The 17,685-nt window shown below is 34.8% G+C and overlaps 8 protein-coding genes across 12 annotated transcripts; 4 read left to right on the top strand and 4 right to left on the bottom strand.

Moving 5' to 3' along the window:
- Positions 1-321: 321 nt before the first annotated feature.
- Positions 322-3,954, top strand: LOC136346078 (synaptic vesicle glycoprotein 2A-like). Its single transcript, XM_066294932.1, has 8 exons — positions 322-426; positions 478-802; positions 1,004-1,125; positions 2,579-2,723; positions 2,780-3,037; positions 3,085-3,277; positions 3,332-3,743; positions 3,794-3,954. The coding sequence occupies exons 1-8, from the start codon at positions 357-359 to the stop codon at positions 3,859-3,861; spliced, it is 1,593 nt and encodes a 530-aa protein (XP_066151029.1). The 5' UTR covers positions 322-356; the 3' UTR covers positions 3,862-3,954.
- Grx3 (Glutaredoxin 3) lies at positions 2,579-5,299 on the bottom strand. Of its 2 annotated transcripts, XM_066294944.1 has the most exons (4): positions 5,061-5,299; positions 4,212-4,625; positions 3,965-4,158; positions 2,579-2,716 (listed from the first exon to the last, which is right to left on the bottom strand). In XM_066294944.1, the coding sequence occupies exons 1-3, from the start codon at positions 5,105-5,107 to the stop codon at positions 3,969-3,971; spliced, it is 651 nt and encodes a 216-aa protein (XP_066151041.1). In that variant the 5' UTR covers positions 5,108-5,299; the 3' UTR covers positions 2,579-2,716; positions 3,965-3,968. The 2 variants fall into 2 exon arrangements, with proteins under 2 accessions (XP_066151041.1, XP_066151040.1); XM_066294943.1 differs by lacking the exon at positions 2,579-2,716 and having other exon boundaries at positions 3,870-4,158.
- A 449-nt stretch (positions 5,300-5,748) lies between these two features.
- Positions 5,749-7,351, top strand: LOC136346087 (leucine-rich repeat-containing protein 57-like). Its single transcript, XM_066294942.1, has one exon. It carries the CDS (start codon positions 5,919-5,921, stop codon positions 6,633-6,635), a length of 717 nt encoding a protein of 238 aa, XP_066151039.1. The 5' UTR covers positions 5,749-5,918; the 3' UTR covers positions 6,636-7,351.
- A 27-nt stretch (positions 7,352-7,378) lies between these two features.
- Positions 7,379-10,097, bottom strand: Ctr1A (Copper transporter 1A). 3 transcript variants are annotated; one of them, XM_066294946.1, is made up of 6 exons: positions 9,720-10,097; positions 9,104-9,261; positions 8,917-9,044; positions 8,766-8,864; positions 8,553-8,582; positions 7,379-8,082 (listed from the first exon to the last, which is right to left on the bottom strand). In XM_066294946.1, the coding sequence occupies exons 2-6, from the start codon at positions 9,257-9,259 to the stop codon at positions 7,881-7,883; spliced, it is 615 nt and encodes a 204-aa protein (XP_066151043.1). In that variant the 5' UTR covers positions 9,260-9,261; positions 9,720-10,097; the 3' UTR covers positions 7,379-7,880. The 3 variants fall into 3 exon arrangements, with proteins under 3 accessions (XP_066151043.1, XP_066151042.1, XP_066151044.1); XM_066294945.1 differs by having other exon boundaries at positions 9,104-9,264; XM_066294947.1 differs by lacking the exon at positions 8,553-8,582 and having other exon boundaries at positions 9,104-9,264; positions 9,720-10,096.
- A 727-nt stretch (positions 10,098-10,824) lies between these two features.
- On the bottom strand, positions 10,825-11,809 carry RpS6 (ribosomal protein S6). The gene has a single exon (XM_066294941.1). The coding sequence runs from the start codon at positions 11,695-11,697 to the stop codon at positions 10,969-10,971; it is 729 nt and encodes a 242-aa protein (XP_066151038.1). The 5' UTR covers positions 11,698-11,809; the 3' UTR covers positions 10,825-10,968.
- A 619-nt stretch (positions 11,810-12,428) lies between these two features.
- LOC136346092 (putative peptidyl-tRNA hydrolase PTRHD1) lies at positions 12,429-12,887 on the top strand. Its single transcript, XM_066294950.1, has one exon. It carries the CDS (start codon positions 12,429-12,431, stop codon positions 12,786-12,788), a length of 360 nt encoding a protein of 119 aa, XP_066151047.1. The 3' UTR covers positions 12,789-12,887.
- Positions 12,801-14,479, bottom strand: LOC136346084 (valacyclovir hydrolase). Its single transcript, XM_066294938.1, has 4 exons — positions 13,475-14,479; positions 13,276-13,426; positions 12,973-13,225; positions 12,801-12,921 (listed from the first exon to the last, which is right to left on the bottom strand). Exons 1-4 carry the CDS (start codon positions 13,868-13,870, stop codon positions 12,828-12,830), a joined length of 894 nt encoding a protein of 297 aa, XP_066151035.1. The 5' UTR covers positions 13,871-14,479; the 3' UTR covers positions 12,801-12,827.
- A 138-nt stretch (positions 14,480-14,617) lies between these two features.
- On the top strand, positions 14,618-17,195 carry Pdcd4 (Programmed cell death 4). Of its 2 annotated transcripts, none has more exons than XM_066294935.1 (7): positions 14,618-14,827; positions 15,252-15,478; positions 15,564-15,783; positions 15,834-16,116; positions 16,211-16,491; positions 16,537-16,754; positions 16,806-17,195. In XM_066294935.1, exons 2-7 carry the CDS (start codon positions 15,270-15,272, stop codon positions 16,945-16,947), a joined length of 1,353 nt encoding a protein of 450 aa, XP_066151032.1. In that variant the 5' UTR covers positions 14,618-14,827; positions 15,252-15,269; the 3' UTR covers positions 16,948-17,195. The 2 variants fall into 2 exon arrangements, with proteins under 2 accessions (XP_066151032.1, XP_066151031.1); XM_066294934.1 differs by having other exon boundaries at positions 14,619-14,827; positions 15,126-15,478.
- Positions 17,196-17,685: the final 490 nt, after the last annotated feature.

Raw genomic sequence — 17,685 nt, forward strand, 5'->3', positions numbered from 1 at the left:
ACGTAATTTATTCAATTTTTGCTGTTTAAAGTAAAACACCACATAAATTGAATTCTGACATATTATTTTTACTGTTTTAAATTGACAAAAGTTCATATATAATATAATTTAATTCAGTTCCCTCTTGATAATGAAACAGGAACACTTTAAGGGCTGGGAATCATATTCTTAAATAATTTGAATAATAAGCAAAGACAAGGGTGCCACAATGACTGAGTTGATCGTAATCAAACTATGATACTGCGTTTTTTTGTTGACAAAGACCTTGCTATACAAGTTATAAAGATTACATTCACATTTATTTAAAACTCTCGCATATTTTACATAGACCGACAGTCTTATATGAGCAACCTCATATGGCGTCAACTGAGCCAATGAAAGTGGTGAAAGAAACCAAATTATACAGCGAGGCTGTGACTTTAACTGGTATGTAGATAAATCCTCAATAAATCCATAAATCAATAATTAATTAATTAGGCTATGGCAAGTACAACCTCTTTGTAATATTGGCAACGGGAGGATGCCTCATGTGCGTCATAGTGGAGAGCATGAATATGTCCTTCATAATTCCCGCAGCCCAATGCGATTTGAATTTATCCCTTTCCAGCAAAGGACTTTTAGTCTCCATTACATTTCTGGGAATCATAACGACATCCTACTTTTGGGGTTTCATGGCAGACGCACATGGGCGAAAAAATATTCTAGTTTTCTGCCTAATAACTAGTTCTCTCATTACATTGGGGTGCAGCATAGTGTCGGCCACTTGGCTGTTAATCTTGCTACGGTATATGAACGGAGCACTGTAAGTCCGCTATTTATGTTTGAGGAGTGTTTTCCATTATTTATCTTTATGTGCAATAAGTGGCTTAATTAAACCTACACCTATAAAACTGATTTAAAGTACATACATAAACATGGGGAAAACAATGATGCCTAGGTTTTGATGGAATTTATATTGTACTTTACGTGAGAGTAGAAAAATGCACATTGTAATGTATTACAGGATTGGTGGAGCCTCTTCCATCATATATCCATTTGCGGGAGAATTTCACGATAACCGATACAGGCCCAAAGTTATTACTTGGGTCAGCTCTTTTGTGGCTGTCGGACAAATGTATATTCCTGGTAAGAAACTATTGATTTCGAAGTAAAAATTCCAAATAACAAATTTCATAATGAACTTTTATAAAACAATTTTGTTATATCAAAAAGTGTTCATGGCAAAACGGTGAAAGCGCAATAATGCTGCTTTAAAAGCATTGAAGAGTTAAAAATTCTACTTGTGGAATGATGCAAGAGCTCATGTTGGGATTTTTATATAAATAAGTTTCTTGATAAGACTAAGCACCAAATTCAATTCGATAATCCGGAACTATGATTTTTCAGTATTAAAGCGTCCCAGAATAAAGGTATTTCTTGAAATTAGAATATTTATAACATAATAACATTGACAAGGGGAATTGATTAAAAATGTGTTAATTATGAATAATATCCTTGAGAATGCATCGACGACCTGTACATTTTAAAATCACTTAGAAGATATTTTATATCCACACGTTGGGCATATTTCGTTAAACTTTAATATTCTTGACGAAATAGTGAAGAAGGCAAATTTTAAAATAAATTAATAAATATTTATTCTTTTAACGATAGAGCGAAAAAACGTAGAGTTAATTAGAAAAAACAGGCAACAAAGTATCACTTTTAAAGTCTAGATTGGAAATTATTTATTTACTGCCTAGACATTGAAAAGTATTTTAATTCCTGCAAATTTTTTTAGATAAGTGGCTTTTCTGCCAAGCCAGTGAAATAAAGAATTACAACAAATATGAGGGCTACCATTTTAAATTTGAACAGACAATTGTGATATTTCAATAACGAAAAAAAAATTTACCATTCGTTACAATTGTAAATACACTGCTGTACAATTGTGTCTAGTGTGTTTACACTACTAAAAGTATGTTAGAACTGCGGTCTTAAATAACTTCTAAACTCATTGCCCGATTTTTCGACATTCTTTAAGAATTGCACCATGTAGACTTTTTTCACTAAATTTTGGAGCCTTTTATCGATTAGTTTTGCACTTAAAAAATATATCGTATTAATGTCATATTCCTAACTAACATATTGTTTTTTGGTGCACTCAATATATCTGAATCCTGATTCAGGAAATACACTTCTGGACAAAATTCGCCAAATTCTTCACGTTTAAATATTATTTTTTATTTATTGTAAGAAGGCAACATTTCAATTTTATTTATTAATAACATTTCCCATTTCAATTGATCTAAATTAGGTGTAATAAAATGTCTATTTCTGCCCAGTTTATTCAAATTTTGATATAAGAATTTAAAATAGGACCTATAATTACATTTAAAAACTCAATAAAATCCAACAATAAATTTAGAAGTTCTTTAGCTCGAAAGCTGTGGTATATTTTTATTGATACGTCAATTTTATCTTCGACATGATATTCGACAAAACAAAATACATTTAAAATCGTAATTTTGGGGTTACTTGAGGTTACTGTAAAATCTTCAAAATATCACTTGTAAATATTTATCAAAAATATTCGAAGGCATGGCTTGGGCGATATTACCGCATCAATGGAGCTACCACGTTGAAGGACTAGGAATTGACTTTCGGCCTTGGAGACTTCTCCTCATTGCCTACGCAATCCCCAGCTTAATAGTAGCTGCCCTTTTGTCTTTATTGCCTGAAAGGTTCCCCATTTTATCAAATTTAAATTATTATACAATTCCAAAAACTTGTTTTCCAGTCCAAAATTTCTGTTGTCGCGAGGTAAACACGACCACACCTTAAAAATCCTCACTAAAATGTTCGTCTACAACACTGGCAAAAAATCCCACGAATACCCGGTATCCACAATAATCATGGACGAAATTGTAATTGAAAAAATGGAGAAAAATGGAAATTTCTTTCAAATGATGTGGGCTCAAACTACAACTTTGTTTGGGCGGGGATACATTATTAAAACAGTGCTCATTTGTTATCTGCAGTTTGGGGTTTTTTTATCGTAAGTGTTGGTCAATAATCAAAGACAATTTTATTTCTGGAATTTAGGGCCTCGGCCCTATCTTTATGGTTTCCACAGATACTGAACACCCTCTCAAAGCAGGTAGAAAGCTTGACAAAAGCAGGAGTAACTTTATGCGGCAGCGAAAGCACTGAAAACAACTTGAGGCTTCAAAAATCCTACTTTTTACCTTATAAACCATTATTTTGGAGAAGCGATAATAACGTTACATTAATAGAGGTAAAAACGAATCTTAAAATAATAACTATAAAACGCCATGCAAGTTTTTTATAGGACTTTTGTGACGATTTTGTAGACACCCACGTGTTCCTTGTAGTTTTGTTAATAGCCTGTGGGATAGGAATTGCATACATTCTTATAGGAAGTTTCATAAACAAAATAGGAAAAAAGACAATATTGATAGGAAGCACTGTGGTGACTGCATGTTGCGGATTGGTGGCCCAATATGTCTCTGGTTATGAAACAATTCTAACTTTATGTGGAGTCTATTTGCTCATATCTTCTATGATTGGAGTAGTAAATGCTTTTGCAGTAGATTTATACCCAACGAGTATCAGAGCAATGGCATTAGCAGTTTCCCTTATGTTTGGGAGAATGGGGGCTATGATAGGGTCAAACTTAGTGGGCATTGTATACTACAATTACTGCGATTATATATTCATATTTTTTGCAATTAATCATTTAGGTAAGTGTGAGCATTGGAGTTACTTTCAGGTAAAAAATGTTATTCTTTAGTGTTGGTTGTGGCAGCCATTTTACTGCCCACAAGGAAGGTACAAGACTTGGGACCTATCACAAGTTGAAACGCTAATTAATTTTGTTTTATATTAATAATGATAATAATAATAAACAGGAATTGATATCCTAAATAAACAAACAAAAAATTAGGGAAATAATGTTACTTGCAGTTCTAATTGTCTTCATCTCCCTTTAAAGTCGCTACAAGGTCCCCATTACTCAGCAGCTCCTTCACAATATCCAAACCTCCAATCAACTCCCCTTTTACATATAATTGGGGATATGTAGGCCAATCTGAATAAACCTTCAAGCCTTGTCTCACATCTTCATCTTGCAAGATATCGAAAGTCTCATAAGGAACTCTGCAATGACTTCCAACAATGACTCAATGCAAAAACACACTTCAAATACTCACTTCGTCTCATTCAAAATTTCGACAATCTTCCGGCTGAACCCGCATCTTGGAGTCTGTCTATCTCCCTTCATAAACAACATCACCTGGGCCTGATTAATTAAGCTTTTCAGCCGGTCTTCCACCGACGCCAACTTCTCACTAGTAGGGTTATGCTGCTTGACTTTTTCAGTTATTTGAGCCACATCAGCCCCGTCCACTCTATCAATTTGCCTGCCTGACAGGAAAAAAATTACTGTAGGCACAGCTTCTATGTGATATTTCAAAGATAATTCGCTTAGTTCTTCTGCAGGACATTCATAAAATTGGACTTTTGAGAACTCAGGATGCTGGGCTAGGGTGTCTAACACGTCATTGACCTGGGGGCATTGGTCAGCCCACTGAGCAGTAAAGTGAATCACTGTGAGGGAAGGGGAGCTGAAATTTCTTTAATCTTTTCATTGAGTACTTCATTTGTCTAACTAAAAAAAATGTAAAATTTTCGTGTTTTAAATTTACGTTCACTAAATTGGTGACAAAAAAATTACAACAAACATCTAAAAAAATATATTTATTTTTGCACTATTATAACCTAGTGATTGAAAGCAAATCAGAAGTAACTAGCAACAATTAATGACACAAAAAAATGTACTAACAATATTTAGAGAAACTAATTCGAGTTACAATATACATATGTATACATATAAATCATGAATTCTAACCTAAGAAACAGAACAGTCTTAATTAAATGGTAACATTTGGTTAACTGTTGAAATCATGATTTGATCTATTTAATTTCGTTATTAAATGTTTTCAAAGTGCAGTTTTATTGAAAAATAAAACATTCTTTCCTATATTTCTAAATCAACTCACCTTATCGCCGCTTCGAAAGCAGACTCGATTTCAATAGTGTTTGGCATAATTTCAAAATATAATACAGACAAGGATATCTTCTAGTTGCCTTCAATTCCCCTATTCGCTAAGCAGGATAATTTAGGGTTCCAGGGAAATAATGGTCTCTTCTCAATTGATAAAATCACAGAAACAGTACGGAAGACCGGCACTGTATAATGCTCGTCTTTTTTGACAGTTTTCAAAGTAGCAAAGGGAGCGGCGGGTTTTTTGCTTTGAATTGTTGACCCGTGTTTTTGAAAAGTCACGTAGACCAAGTCAATAACAAATTTTGATAACTTACGGTGAAACGATTGAATGTCAATTAAATATGTAACTTTCGTTTTTTGTGATCATATAATAGAGAAGTAACAAAAATTAATGGACCTCTTGGAAGATATATATCATTTGTCTCTTAATACAATATGTACACATTTTGTGTTTGGCTGTTTGAGTACAATAAGAAGGCACTATTTTATCAATGGAAATACTGCAACATTAGGTGGAATAGATTGATTTCTCAAATTAAAATAATGCTTCATACAAATTTCTAATTTATTAATAAACAAAAAAATAAAACAGACCCACATTAGCACTAGCACCACTTACTGTGTTGCCAATTTTAATCCCTAGCTAAATTAGGGGTTTTTTCTAATGTCATATTATAACGGCAAACGTCACTATCTTTGTTTACATCTGTAAGGCCCTTTAAAAGCCCCTATGGTAAACTATTCCATTAAATTCTCCCTAGTGATGATTCTTAAGTAAAAACGATAACAAAGTGTAAAATTTGAACATCTTCAACCAAATTTATCGCTTTTTCTGCTTGGCAGAGGTATAATGGGCAATTCAGGCTTGAAACAACACATTGAAACCGCACAGAAAACTGGTGTTTTGAAGGTTTCCCCGGGCAAACTCAACCAGTTTCCACCTGGTTTCAAACAACTAGAAGGATGTTTGAGGACACTGGATCTCTCGGACAACAAATTCGTGATTTTGCCCCCGGAAATTAGTCAATTCATGCAGCTGCGACATTTGAACCTTAGCAAAAACAAGCTGACCAAACTGCCTGACTCAATAGGGGCGCTGACCAAACTGGAAACTTTTAACGCTAGTGATAACAGTTTGTCTACATTGCCTAGAACATTTTCCAATTTGATTAATTTGAAGCAAGTAATTTTGAGCAACAACCAGCTTAAGCAACTTCCTAGCATATTTTGTGGACTTAAGCACTTGGATTTGCTTGATTTATCTGGCAACTCTATTTCAATTATTCCTGGTGAAATTTCTTCTTTATTTGTGACAGAATTAAACTTAAATCGAAACGAAATATCAAGCCTTTCTCCAGAAATAGCCAATTGTCCCAGACTTAAAATATTAAGGTTGCAAGAAAACTGCTTAACTTTAGGGGCTATTAGTTCAAAATTATTGGCTGAGAGTAAGGTTTCAAATCTCGCACTAGAGGGAAATTTATTTGAGCTCAAAGATCTGGCCAATATTGAAGGGTATGATGCATACATGGAGAGATTTACTGCTGTTAAGAAAAAAATGTTCTAGTTTAAACTTTGTGATTATTGTTTAAATTTCATTTATTTTACTGTGTGTAACTGAGTATCTTCATTCAACCAAAAAATAACTACGATACATAGCACACTTTCATATCTCTGCCCACCTCTATTTTTGGAAAAGAGAGCTTTCCCATCACATATATTTTTTAGTATTGTGGCAAATGCTCTTGGTATTATACACATTTCAGTGGGAATATTTTCGGTTGGAATGCTGAAAAAACTAACACTATATTCTATGAATATCATGAGAATATAGGATATCGAAATAGAGAACGATATTACCATAGGTATGAACTAAGTAATTTTTCGACATCAAGGCGAATGCGCCCAATATACATAAAACCGATAGTATGTTGATCTTTGTTATGATTTGTTACTGTGGTCCAATCTTAAGCACTATCACCTAAGGTTGCAAGGCCTTTCTACTGCTAAGAGAATAATGTACGCAATTTACATAAATCTATGTATTTTAAAATTTATTTATACCCGTATTTCAGAGATTTATACTGTGACGATTAGTGCGTAGTGAAATCTAGGTATATACGTATATAGTTGGATGTTTTTAAACTGTATTCTAATGTAGGTACTTACCTGAAATCATGTACCTAAGTACTATATAAAATCACTTATATACATGTATCAATCTAATATTTCTTGTCACGTCGTTTCTTGCATAAATATACATACACATTTACTATTATTAAATCAATTGTTTCAAGTCCAAACACCCCATTCTGGCATGACAATATATTTTCATTTATAACAATACATAAAAAACAACAAAAATAACAAATTACTCTTAATATTTAAACCAAATTTAGACCTTAAATGAACCCGCGAGATTATGGCTGAAAACAATCCGCGGGGGGCCGACTTTGTCTTCAAGAATGATAACCATGTATAGATTTCCTTGGGAAATTACCACTTTCCACGAAATATATAAATGGGTATATCAATTATATGCTAAAGGAAAATAGTATAGAAACGCTCATTGGAGAGTTTCTTATCATTGAAATTTGGATAGGTATGATAGGTCATGTCAAAATATTATTTGGGGAGAAGGAATTTAATTGGGAGGCAGATATGTGGGATCCTTCTGTAAAAAAAAATCAGATCTTTTATCGTCCGCTTAAAGAAAAGACAGGCAAATTCCCTCCTGAAATGGTCCTCCACCTTCCATAATAAAGTTACGTCATATTTAATACCGTATGTTGCGTCTATCATTTTTTTTTTGTTAGTGACAGTGCTCCGTGACGTCAACTATGACCGATTTTTTCCAGCCGAAAAGAAAGTAGCCGACTCCGGCCCCTAAAACGACAGCCATGCACAGCCATACGTTGTACGTCATGAAGATCAGCATCAGGAAGTAGCTGAGGATCATTTGGATCATATGCAGAAATGTTTGGTAGAAGTGGATTTTGCTAAGCATTGAGGGCCTGTAAAGAGATTGTCTCATAATCTTGATAACAAAATTAATTGTGCAGTTTTGCTAAATAGGGTCTAGAGCAGAGGATGTGTTAAGCTCAGGAAGGTCTGTTTGCAGTAAAAGACTAATTTGGCTTTGGATTTTAATATAAAAAAAGCTACTATATTAATTAATTTTTTTTTATGAAAGTCTTTTAAAGAAGATAGACACATGCCAAGTTTATTCCTCCTTCAACCCTCTTCAAATTAACAACGACGACATGCCCAGAGTAAGGTTTATTATTTCACATTAAAGTAGAAAAGGGAGTTAAAGCGACGAACAACGCACTAACCAATCTAGAAACATCTAATAAAATGGTGCTAAAAGTAAAGTTACCAAGGATAATGTAAAGAGGAAACACTCAATTGAAGGGTTTACTATAAGGTACATACATGTACAGAAATGAAAAAGCTACATCCCAAAGAAGGAAAATAAACTTACGCTTGTTTGTGGACAACTTCTCCAACGACACTGTTAAAAAAAAAATGAAAAAAAAAATGTATAGCATGAAATAAACTTTTTTAGTGAATCCACAAACATAATTTTTGGCACATGAAACCACTCTAATTTATGCAGTTTTCACTGTCTCAACATATCAGTTAGTATGGGTGAAAGTGCAGAAATAAATAACCATTAAAATAATGTAATACTTACTGAACAACTTGAGGTTCTTCTATAACACTGGGTGCCTTATCTGGCAGGGACACAGCTCTGTATTGCAGGGAATTGTAGGTTTTCCAAAATAAGAATTCCCTATGAAAGTTTTAAAAGTTATTTTTGGACTAAAAACACTGACTTTTATTACCTGTAATATTTTAGGCCTTCATACAAAGCAGCCATGATGAAAATTCCTATCATACTTCCTATAAGGCCACCTACTGTGGTAAAATGCCACGGCTCAAATAAAACTGTAGCATTTGTGGAAAACTGAAACTAATTAGACACAAAATAAATTAATAGAAAAGTAATGCACATATTTTAATTTAACTTACCCACATATTCATCATATCCATGGAGTGTCCCATGCTGTGCCCTGAGTGGTCCTGGTGACCGATGACATGATCTGTGGGCATCGCAGTGTTGCCTTGATGGTTCATCATATCATGGCCTTCAGCCATGTGGTGATGGGTATCCATGCTTTTACTCATTACTGCTAAAATTAAGGATTAACCTCAGGACTTATCCACCCAAAAACCTTATCAAATATTGCTTAATAACTTTGAATTGGTCTCTATTGAAATTTTTAAACAATGAGTGATATATATGATGACCCGTTAATTTGATAAATTATGAATGGCAATTGTATTGAAGGCTTCAAGTAATCATATTTCTTTCAAGCAAATATGGCTGGTTTATGACATGGACAAATCTCACCACACTAAGAGATAAAATTATTTATTATTGTGGTTAAAATATCCTTAGTAAAATTAGAAGAACCAAATATTATGTAATAACTATATAGAACAATAGTTAACTAATCAATTAAATCACTTCTTGGAAATGTTTATGGCGTAAAAATAATTAATTAAATTGGCACAATATGATGATAATAAGTGAGTTAACTTTTCCTCACTTAAGTTAGGAGTTATTAGAAAGTGTGCTGCTCACCTGTTTTATAATAAAAAAGTAAAAGTAAACTAAAATTGAATGTGCCCTTTGCGCTACAATTGTTTCACAGATCACAAATATATCTCGCAGGCAGGCAATTAATTGTTCAAAATTAGGTTTTCCTTTCTCTTTCAAATGTTCAACATTAATCAACAATACTACAAATGAATTCACTGATTGCCCGGTTATTTGGAGTTGATAGGTGTGGCTTTTTGAATTGGTTTACTAGACTAATATGGCTCCCGCTAAAGAGATTATTCCGAGAATTAAAACTAATAGAAAACTAAAAACTTTGAAAAAAACTAGACCACTTTACTAAGTGTTCTATTCCTGCCTCACAAATATTAATGTAAAATTTTTGAAATGCATGTCAGTACTGTCAGAGTAGCTAAAACTTTTGACGTTTATTTCTACACTAAACGCCAAAATACATCTTTATCTCTTTTTGTTTCAGATTAATGAGGAGGAGAAAAAAATACCCTTCAAAATAAACAAATTGCTAGTCAAGGGAAATGTGGCAACGTTGGGTTATTTACTTAAATAAATACAAAATGTTGGATGTGTACAAATAGTAAAATTGAGTCGAAAATTAGGTTAAAATTCAATGTAATAGTTTTACCACGATCCATTATGACAGTAAACATATGAAATGGAGACAGAATTCGCGAAAATGAATCTTACCACACGTCTGTGCAAAAAAATGAATGTTTACAAGACAGCGAAACACTCTGATTTAAAAAAATTACATAATACGTGGATCGAAACTAGCAACTTTCGATAATAATTTACAATATATTATTATCTAATATCAAAAGCATCACCCAATAGGCCATTATGAAACATCCTGTTTTGTAATGGCGAAGTTAAAGTAGCGTCAAATTTTCGCTGCATTGATTGGGGTGAGAGTTTGTGCCGGGTAATTTTTTCATTTTTGTATGAGATTGTGAAAAAACAAGTGTTCACAAGTGACAAATGTCTAACTTGCACTATAGATACAAGGACAATCTGCTATTTACAAATGCATTGTTATCATTATTTGCTAACAACTACTTTCACTGATTACTTGCACTTGTTTACCTATACAGTCCTAAATAAATAAACAATAAATACTTAAAAGATTTATTTTTTCTGAAATTTCACATTTTTAATAAGAATTTTCAGAAACGTTCCAATAGCAAAAAAGAATATTTTTTCTTATTTGCTATGGGTACTTGACCTGCTTTCGCTAGTCAGCACCAGAGAAAACAGATCAAGCACCAAGGCGCCTTTCTGCACTGGCAGAACGGCGCCTTTTGGCCTCCTCTTTGCGAGCTTTAGACTCCTTCTTCCTCTGAGCCAGCAACTTCGCATAGTTATCAGCTTCCTCCTTGCGTTTCAAGCACCTCTTCTTCTTAAGAGCCAAACGATGACGTTTCCTCTGAACAACCACTGGAGTTACAAGACGTTGAATTTTGGGGGCCTTGTATCTTTGTTTTTTGCCTTCCTTTAAGGGCAATGGGCGTTTTACTACGTACTGTCTGACATCATCTTCCTTGCTCAAGTTGAACAATTTACGGATATGAGAGGCTCGTTTGGGTCCAAGGCGGCGGGGCACTGTGGTATCCGTAAGACCGGGGATTTCTTGTTCACCCTTGCGAACTACTACTAAGGCCAATACGGACAGGTTTCCGTCTACAATACAGCCCCGAACGGATTTCCTTTTGCGTTCCCCATTCCTCCTTGGTCTATAGCATGAGTGCCCTTTGGAAAGCAACAATCGCACTCGGGAGTTAGTCAACACACCCTGCTTCATGGGAAAACCCTGCTTGTCGTTTCCTCCTGCGATTTTCAATACATAACCCTTCCATTCATCGCCTAATGGATCGGCCTCCACCTCTTGACCCATGCGCTTTTCGAAGAATATACGGATTTTGTGTTCATCCACGACTTCGAAGAGTTTTTGACAGCCTGTGGCTGGGTAGGACACATTTAGCTTCATTTTTAACTAGTTTTCAACACGGAAATCGACTGTTTTCAATGGAAAATCAAAAAAATATTCGCACTCAAAAACCACATGGACCGGCCATGTTACAAAATGACAGAACGAAGTAGCTTCACGTTTTGCCCCTTGTGGCGGAAAGTCATTGGAGGGGGAAGGCAATGACATTCACATTTCTACCTACGAATTTTCGAAGTAACCAGAGTAAAGATTTAAGAACTCAGTAATGTAGATAATGTAAACAATCGGCAGAAATGTTGGAAATCTATAAAACATTTTTATATATTATAAGTCACATCAACTAAGCTTGCAATAAGGGACAAAATTAAGACTTCCAAGACAAACAATCATTGCAAATAATCATCACTTGTTGCTAGTATTTTAATTTTGACACTTAGTGCGAGTATAATATTCACTAGTGCCGATCAGTTCCACTTGCTTTATAAATCAAAGATACCTTCACACCCTACATGGTCTGTTGCTTGCCTTCCCTCACTCCCATATCACCCCCTTATCAATGTTCTCAAACTTCGCAAACTCATCAATTCGATGGTCATTACTAATATTTCAATTATTCAGATTCATGTTTTATTTTCGTTTGAAATGTTTACAATTATTCCAAACTAAATAGAAAAACTTTGAATAGTTCTGAAATCTAAATAATTGTACTGCCCATAAGTCTGATATCACCAATTTTGTCTAAATTTGCTCTCACCAAAAACTGCCTAGAAATGACCACAATAGTCCAATACATAGTTGTACGTGGTGATTTACTAAAAGACTTAAAATGGCCAGTAGGAGCAATACTAGCCCAGGCATGCCATGCTGTTACTGCAGTTACACACCTCTTTTATGAAGATGAACAGACAAGGTTGTACTTAAAAAACTTGGAGAGTATGCATAAAGTAGTGCTGGAAGCTTCTGATGAGCAGAGTCTAGTCAATTTAACAACAAAATTGGAAGAAGGGGGTGTGAAGTATAAACTGTGGATAGAACAGCCTGAAAATATTCCCACTTGCCTTGCAGTTAAGCCTTATAAAAAAGAGGAAGTTCAGCAATATTTTAAGAAATTTAAGTTATTTAAAATGTAAGTAGAAAGAATGTTACAGTAAGTGATAAACATTTTTTTCTCATTTATCTAATAAAAATTCTGAAACAATCTTATTAAAATCCTCTGCATATTTCAAGTGTATGTTGTGTTTTCCTTGAGGATACCTATGTAACCTATAATATAAAAATCTATATAATCTCAAAAATACCATTTCATTTCCTTACTTAGAGCCTCTAATATTTTCATGGAGATGCAACGGATGCCCCTGAGGGACCAGAGGATCTTTATCCCCATGCAAAATCAATGTAGGGCATGTAATGTCCTTAAGATGGGTATTGCAAATATTTCCTCCATCTTCATAAATTTTAACCATTGTATCACACCACTCATTCCACATAACAGTTAATCCTTTCTCAGTATAGTGCTTAATAAGTGGCTCTTTCATTTTTGCTGACCATTTACTTAAATCCCGAATTTCTAGGATAAGGTTTGTTTACCTTTATGCATTGTAATTATTATGAACATACTTTCATATAAGGCAATATCATCTGAAGTAATAAAAGAATTTGCCCCCCAAACAACCAACTTCTCAACAGTACTATATTTTGCAGTCAATATTAAGCTGGAAATCCCACCATCACTCCAGCCGAGCAAAGAATATTTGGCAATACCAATACTCTAAAACCGCAATGTTTGCACCCAAATTGAGAAAAAAATCTTAGGTACCTTCATGAAATCATGGGCACAATCTGCATCACGATCATAAAACCATTGGTCAAATTTTCGATTTGGTGGTCTACTTGATCCATACCCAGGAGGATCCCAGGCAACCACGGTAAAGTGGTTCTTATCCAAACCCTCAATTTGTGGTTTGAAATCGCTCCATATTGTTCCAAGTGCACCAGGGAAGCACAAAATTGTTTTGGGACCATTGCCGAGTTTGACATAGTTTATAATTTGATTGCCAACTTTTGTTTGGGTCAGTTTATGCAAAGTTGAATACGATGTTTGTTTGAAATGGGGGTTCAATTGAGAATTTATGGTGTTGTCACTGGCTTTGGGCGCTAATTTTGAAAATAATTTTTGTTTTTTCACAGCAAAGTTTTGCCTTATTATATTCATCTTAATGACAATGATATTAGTATGGAAGTTTTTTTTATCTCAATTTAAAAGGGGAGCTTGCTTTTGATTATTTGTTAAAATTAATGAAGTAATTTATTAACAATCATAGTAGTCCACATTTAATCGGAAAAATAAATCTATCATAACCCAGCTTAGGAAATCAGATATAAAAACTGAAGAACAAACATTCCTTAGCTTTGACGACTTCAGAACATACGTCAAAGTTAGGAAGGCAATGGCAAAATTATGAATTCTTGAAAATAAAAAGTGGCGTTTTTATCTCAACTAACTTTGAACTCTTAGTGACATCAAACACTCCAAATTTTACTAAAACAATGAACATTTAATTTAGGAAGTTAACAAGGTTTATTGATTATTCTTTGTGAAGTAATTCGCTAGAAAAATTCTTAGTTATACTTTCATTTATTATTCAGATTTCATTGCAAATTTGACACTTGTCCTTCAGCAGCCATTTTTGGAATTTTAACCACAATGACCTCGAGATCTGATTCGTTTTCTGTCGAATTTTGATTTAAAATTAAAACATATTAACATTTGACACACATAAAAGCAGGCAATTTTTGAATTATATTAATATTAATAATCGAGTAATTTTAAGTCAACGCTATTCGATATGAATTTACAAATGAAAAGAGTGCGGTTCATTTGTCAATGTCATCTTAATTTCCGTTTCCGGTATATCATTTCAAACCTTCACGTCGGCGCAGTCTCTCTCTCTATAATGCACAACAAGACCCTATCTACTTTTCTCAATCTAATGTTGCGTAATAACTTTACAACCATCTAGATTAGTTGTGATTTGTTTATGGCGTATAAATGGCGGTGTAGTCTCGCAGGAGTATTACGTGAAATTTCTGAATAAAACCCAGTATTTGGAAGAAAAACATTGATCTAACGTATTGTTCACAAGTGCTTTTCGCTGTATTTCTATTAGTGGTAAGTTAATTCATCATTTTACGCAGATTTCTATGGTTTTTAGTTAAGTCCCTCTCGTGTGCCAGCTGGGGTTTGTTTTTGTTTACTATTTCGCTCCTCAGAATACCGATTACGATTTCTAGTATAAAAATCTGAATATTCAAGCCATTTCATGGCTTAGTAAACAGTTTATTTATAGGTTTTACCATTAGATATTCCAGTTCCACAATGTTTACATTCATTACTACCTAGGAAAATCATGTTGTAACATGTAGAAAATGTGACCTATCAAGATATATTTAATTTTTTTTTAATTCAGATCACCATCTAATCTTCATCCTGATTAACTCAAAGCACCAGGAAAACTTCTCCAGGGCATTCGCCTTTTGGATTCCATAACTACTTACTACTCAATCAAAAAATCACCTTTTACTGACCCTCTTAGTGACAACCAAAGAGCGCCATGGCAAGAGACCGTGGCGATATTGCTATAGATACTCTGTCAGGGGAGGAAGATATTGAGAAGGTGGTTGAGAGGGAAATGGCTGCAGCCCATGAAAATGCCACAGCAGCCCCTGTTGAGGTGACAACAAGGCGCAAGCTTAAGAAGGTTCATCGGCAAAATAGCAAGGAGGGGAACTTGAATGTGGGACCGTTTGTTCATAAACCTCGGTAATTATAGTTGATTTGGAATATCCCAACATCCCAATATTTTATATATAAACCTTACTTTTACTAAAAACTTCTCTTTGGGTAGGTCTTGGAAAAATAGCCGTCGCTCTCGCAATGGCTATGGGCGTGGTCTGCCCAAGAAAGGAGGTGCTGGAGGCAAAGGAGTTTGGGGTAAACCTGGTTCTGAACTCTTGGAAGACATTGAAGATATCAATGATCCCAACTTTGATTCTGAGCTGGACGCTAGTGGCATTGAGCTAAAAGCTGTTGTGCCTGAATTACCCAGTGAGGATTTAAAGAAAAAAGTATAATTCAATCAAACCAAATATTACTTATTAAAATGGTTCTTCTATAGTGTGAACCAATTATATTGGAATTCTTTGAAAGCAATGACATCCAGGAGGTGATTCAATCGGTGGAGGAGGCTGTGAGTCCCAATCATCGATATGTGTTTGTTCAACAAGCAATAGAGATTGCAATGGACCACAAACCCTCTCACAGGGAACTCACTTCTGTTCTCATTTCCGACCTCTATGGCTATGTTCTCTCTGAGTCTGACATTGTCAAGGCTTTTGAGAACCTTTTGGCTGACTTAAATGATTTGATTTTGGATATTCCAGATGCCCCAATTGTCCTTGGTGAGTGTTTTAATAAACTGAAGTTAGTTATTGAGGAGAAAAAAATCGCAACTAAACAGAACACATACTTTACACTAATAACTTTTTTGTTCAGGCAATTTCATAGCCCGTGCCATCGCCGACGACTGCATTCCTCCGCGCTTCATCGTCGATATCAAGGGCAAGAGCGACGACAAAAACTTCCAGGAGGCGTTGGTGCATGCCGATACTCTTTTGTCCATGGAGCATGGACTGGTGCGATTGGACAATGTCTGGGGAGTGGGAGGGCCTCTGAGACCGGTACAGGCGCTAACTAGGCAGATGTCGCTTTTGCTCCAGGAGTTTGTTTCCAGTGGCGACGTCGAGGAAGCGTCGCGTTGCCTAAAGGAACTCGAGGTGAGGTCTTTAACTATCATGAAATATGTTGAAAATTGTTTGTAGGTACCTCATTTCCACCACGAGCTGGTTTACGAGGCCATTTTGATGGCATTGGAAGCGAACAGCGAAACAACCGAGAAGGCTGTTTGCAGTTTATTGAAAGCGTTCGATTCAAGCGTCTTAATAACGCGTGACCAGTTAGAAAGGGGTTTTTTCCGTGTTTTCGACGATCTACCTGATATTTGTATGGATGTCCCTTTGGCCTACGTAATTTTGGATAGGTAATTATTCTCCACATTTCAGATCGATACCTACCATTCATGTTTTTACAGATTCATTGATCTATGCCGCAATGAGGGCTTTTTGACCGACAAAATCATCGCACGATTTCCTTCCAGAGGACGTAAACGTTTCGTTTCTGAGGGCGATCATTTTGTCTCAAAGGATAAACAGAACAAGTCCCAGGAATACTAATCGGATTCTCCTCGATTAACGACCGGCAGATTTACGATTTTATTGTTTATGTATAACGCAACCAAACGACAACGGGGATTTATTCAGTAGCAGTTGCGCATGCGCACAAAACTATAAGGGCTTAAGTTTTCTATAGTTGCTAACAATAATTTAGTATTATCACTGTCTTATTATAGTGGATTTTTATGATACTTTGTTAATTGTATTGAGGTAGTTTTGAAATAAAAAAATCAAAGTTCGAAAGCTTATATTCGTTTTGAATTTATAATGCTAAAGCAATTTTATAGTCGATTATTATTTAGGTATTTTTAAAAATCAAAAAACTCATTTCTTCGATGAAACTGGTGCGGCTGCCAACTCCAAGCTATGAAAATATTCAAGTGATATCAAGTTAAACCAGATGTTCGAGGACACCATCTAAAAGACGATAGATTAAGTTATGAGTTAGCTTATAATTCGGCAAGAAATGTATTGTGGTGCCATCTCAACGAGGATAGCTGAACATTAACTGCAAAATCTGAAATCTTTTTTTAAAGATAATTTAGTTTATCTTTAAATTTTAGAGGTGAAAATAATTATTTGAATAGCAGAAAAACCATGAAACACAGGGGATATTTAAAATATCCAGTCAAGAACCCATTAAAGAAAGTACCGTTTAAGGCATAATCTAATTTTTACGAGGGATAGCCCACCCTTTGTTTGCCTTTTATTTTGTAATAGATTATTTTATATTTAAAT

Source organism: Euwallacea fornicatus, chromosome 22, assembly GCF_040115645.1.
Source record: "Euwallacea fornicatus isolate EFF26 chromosome 22, ASM4011564v1, whole genome shotgun sequence".
NCBI lineage: Eukaryota > Metazoa > Arthropoda > Insecta > Coleoptera > Curculionidae > Euwallacea > Euwallacea fornicatus.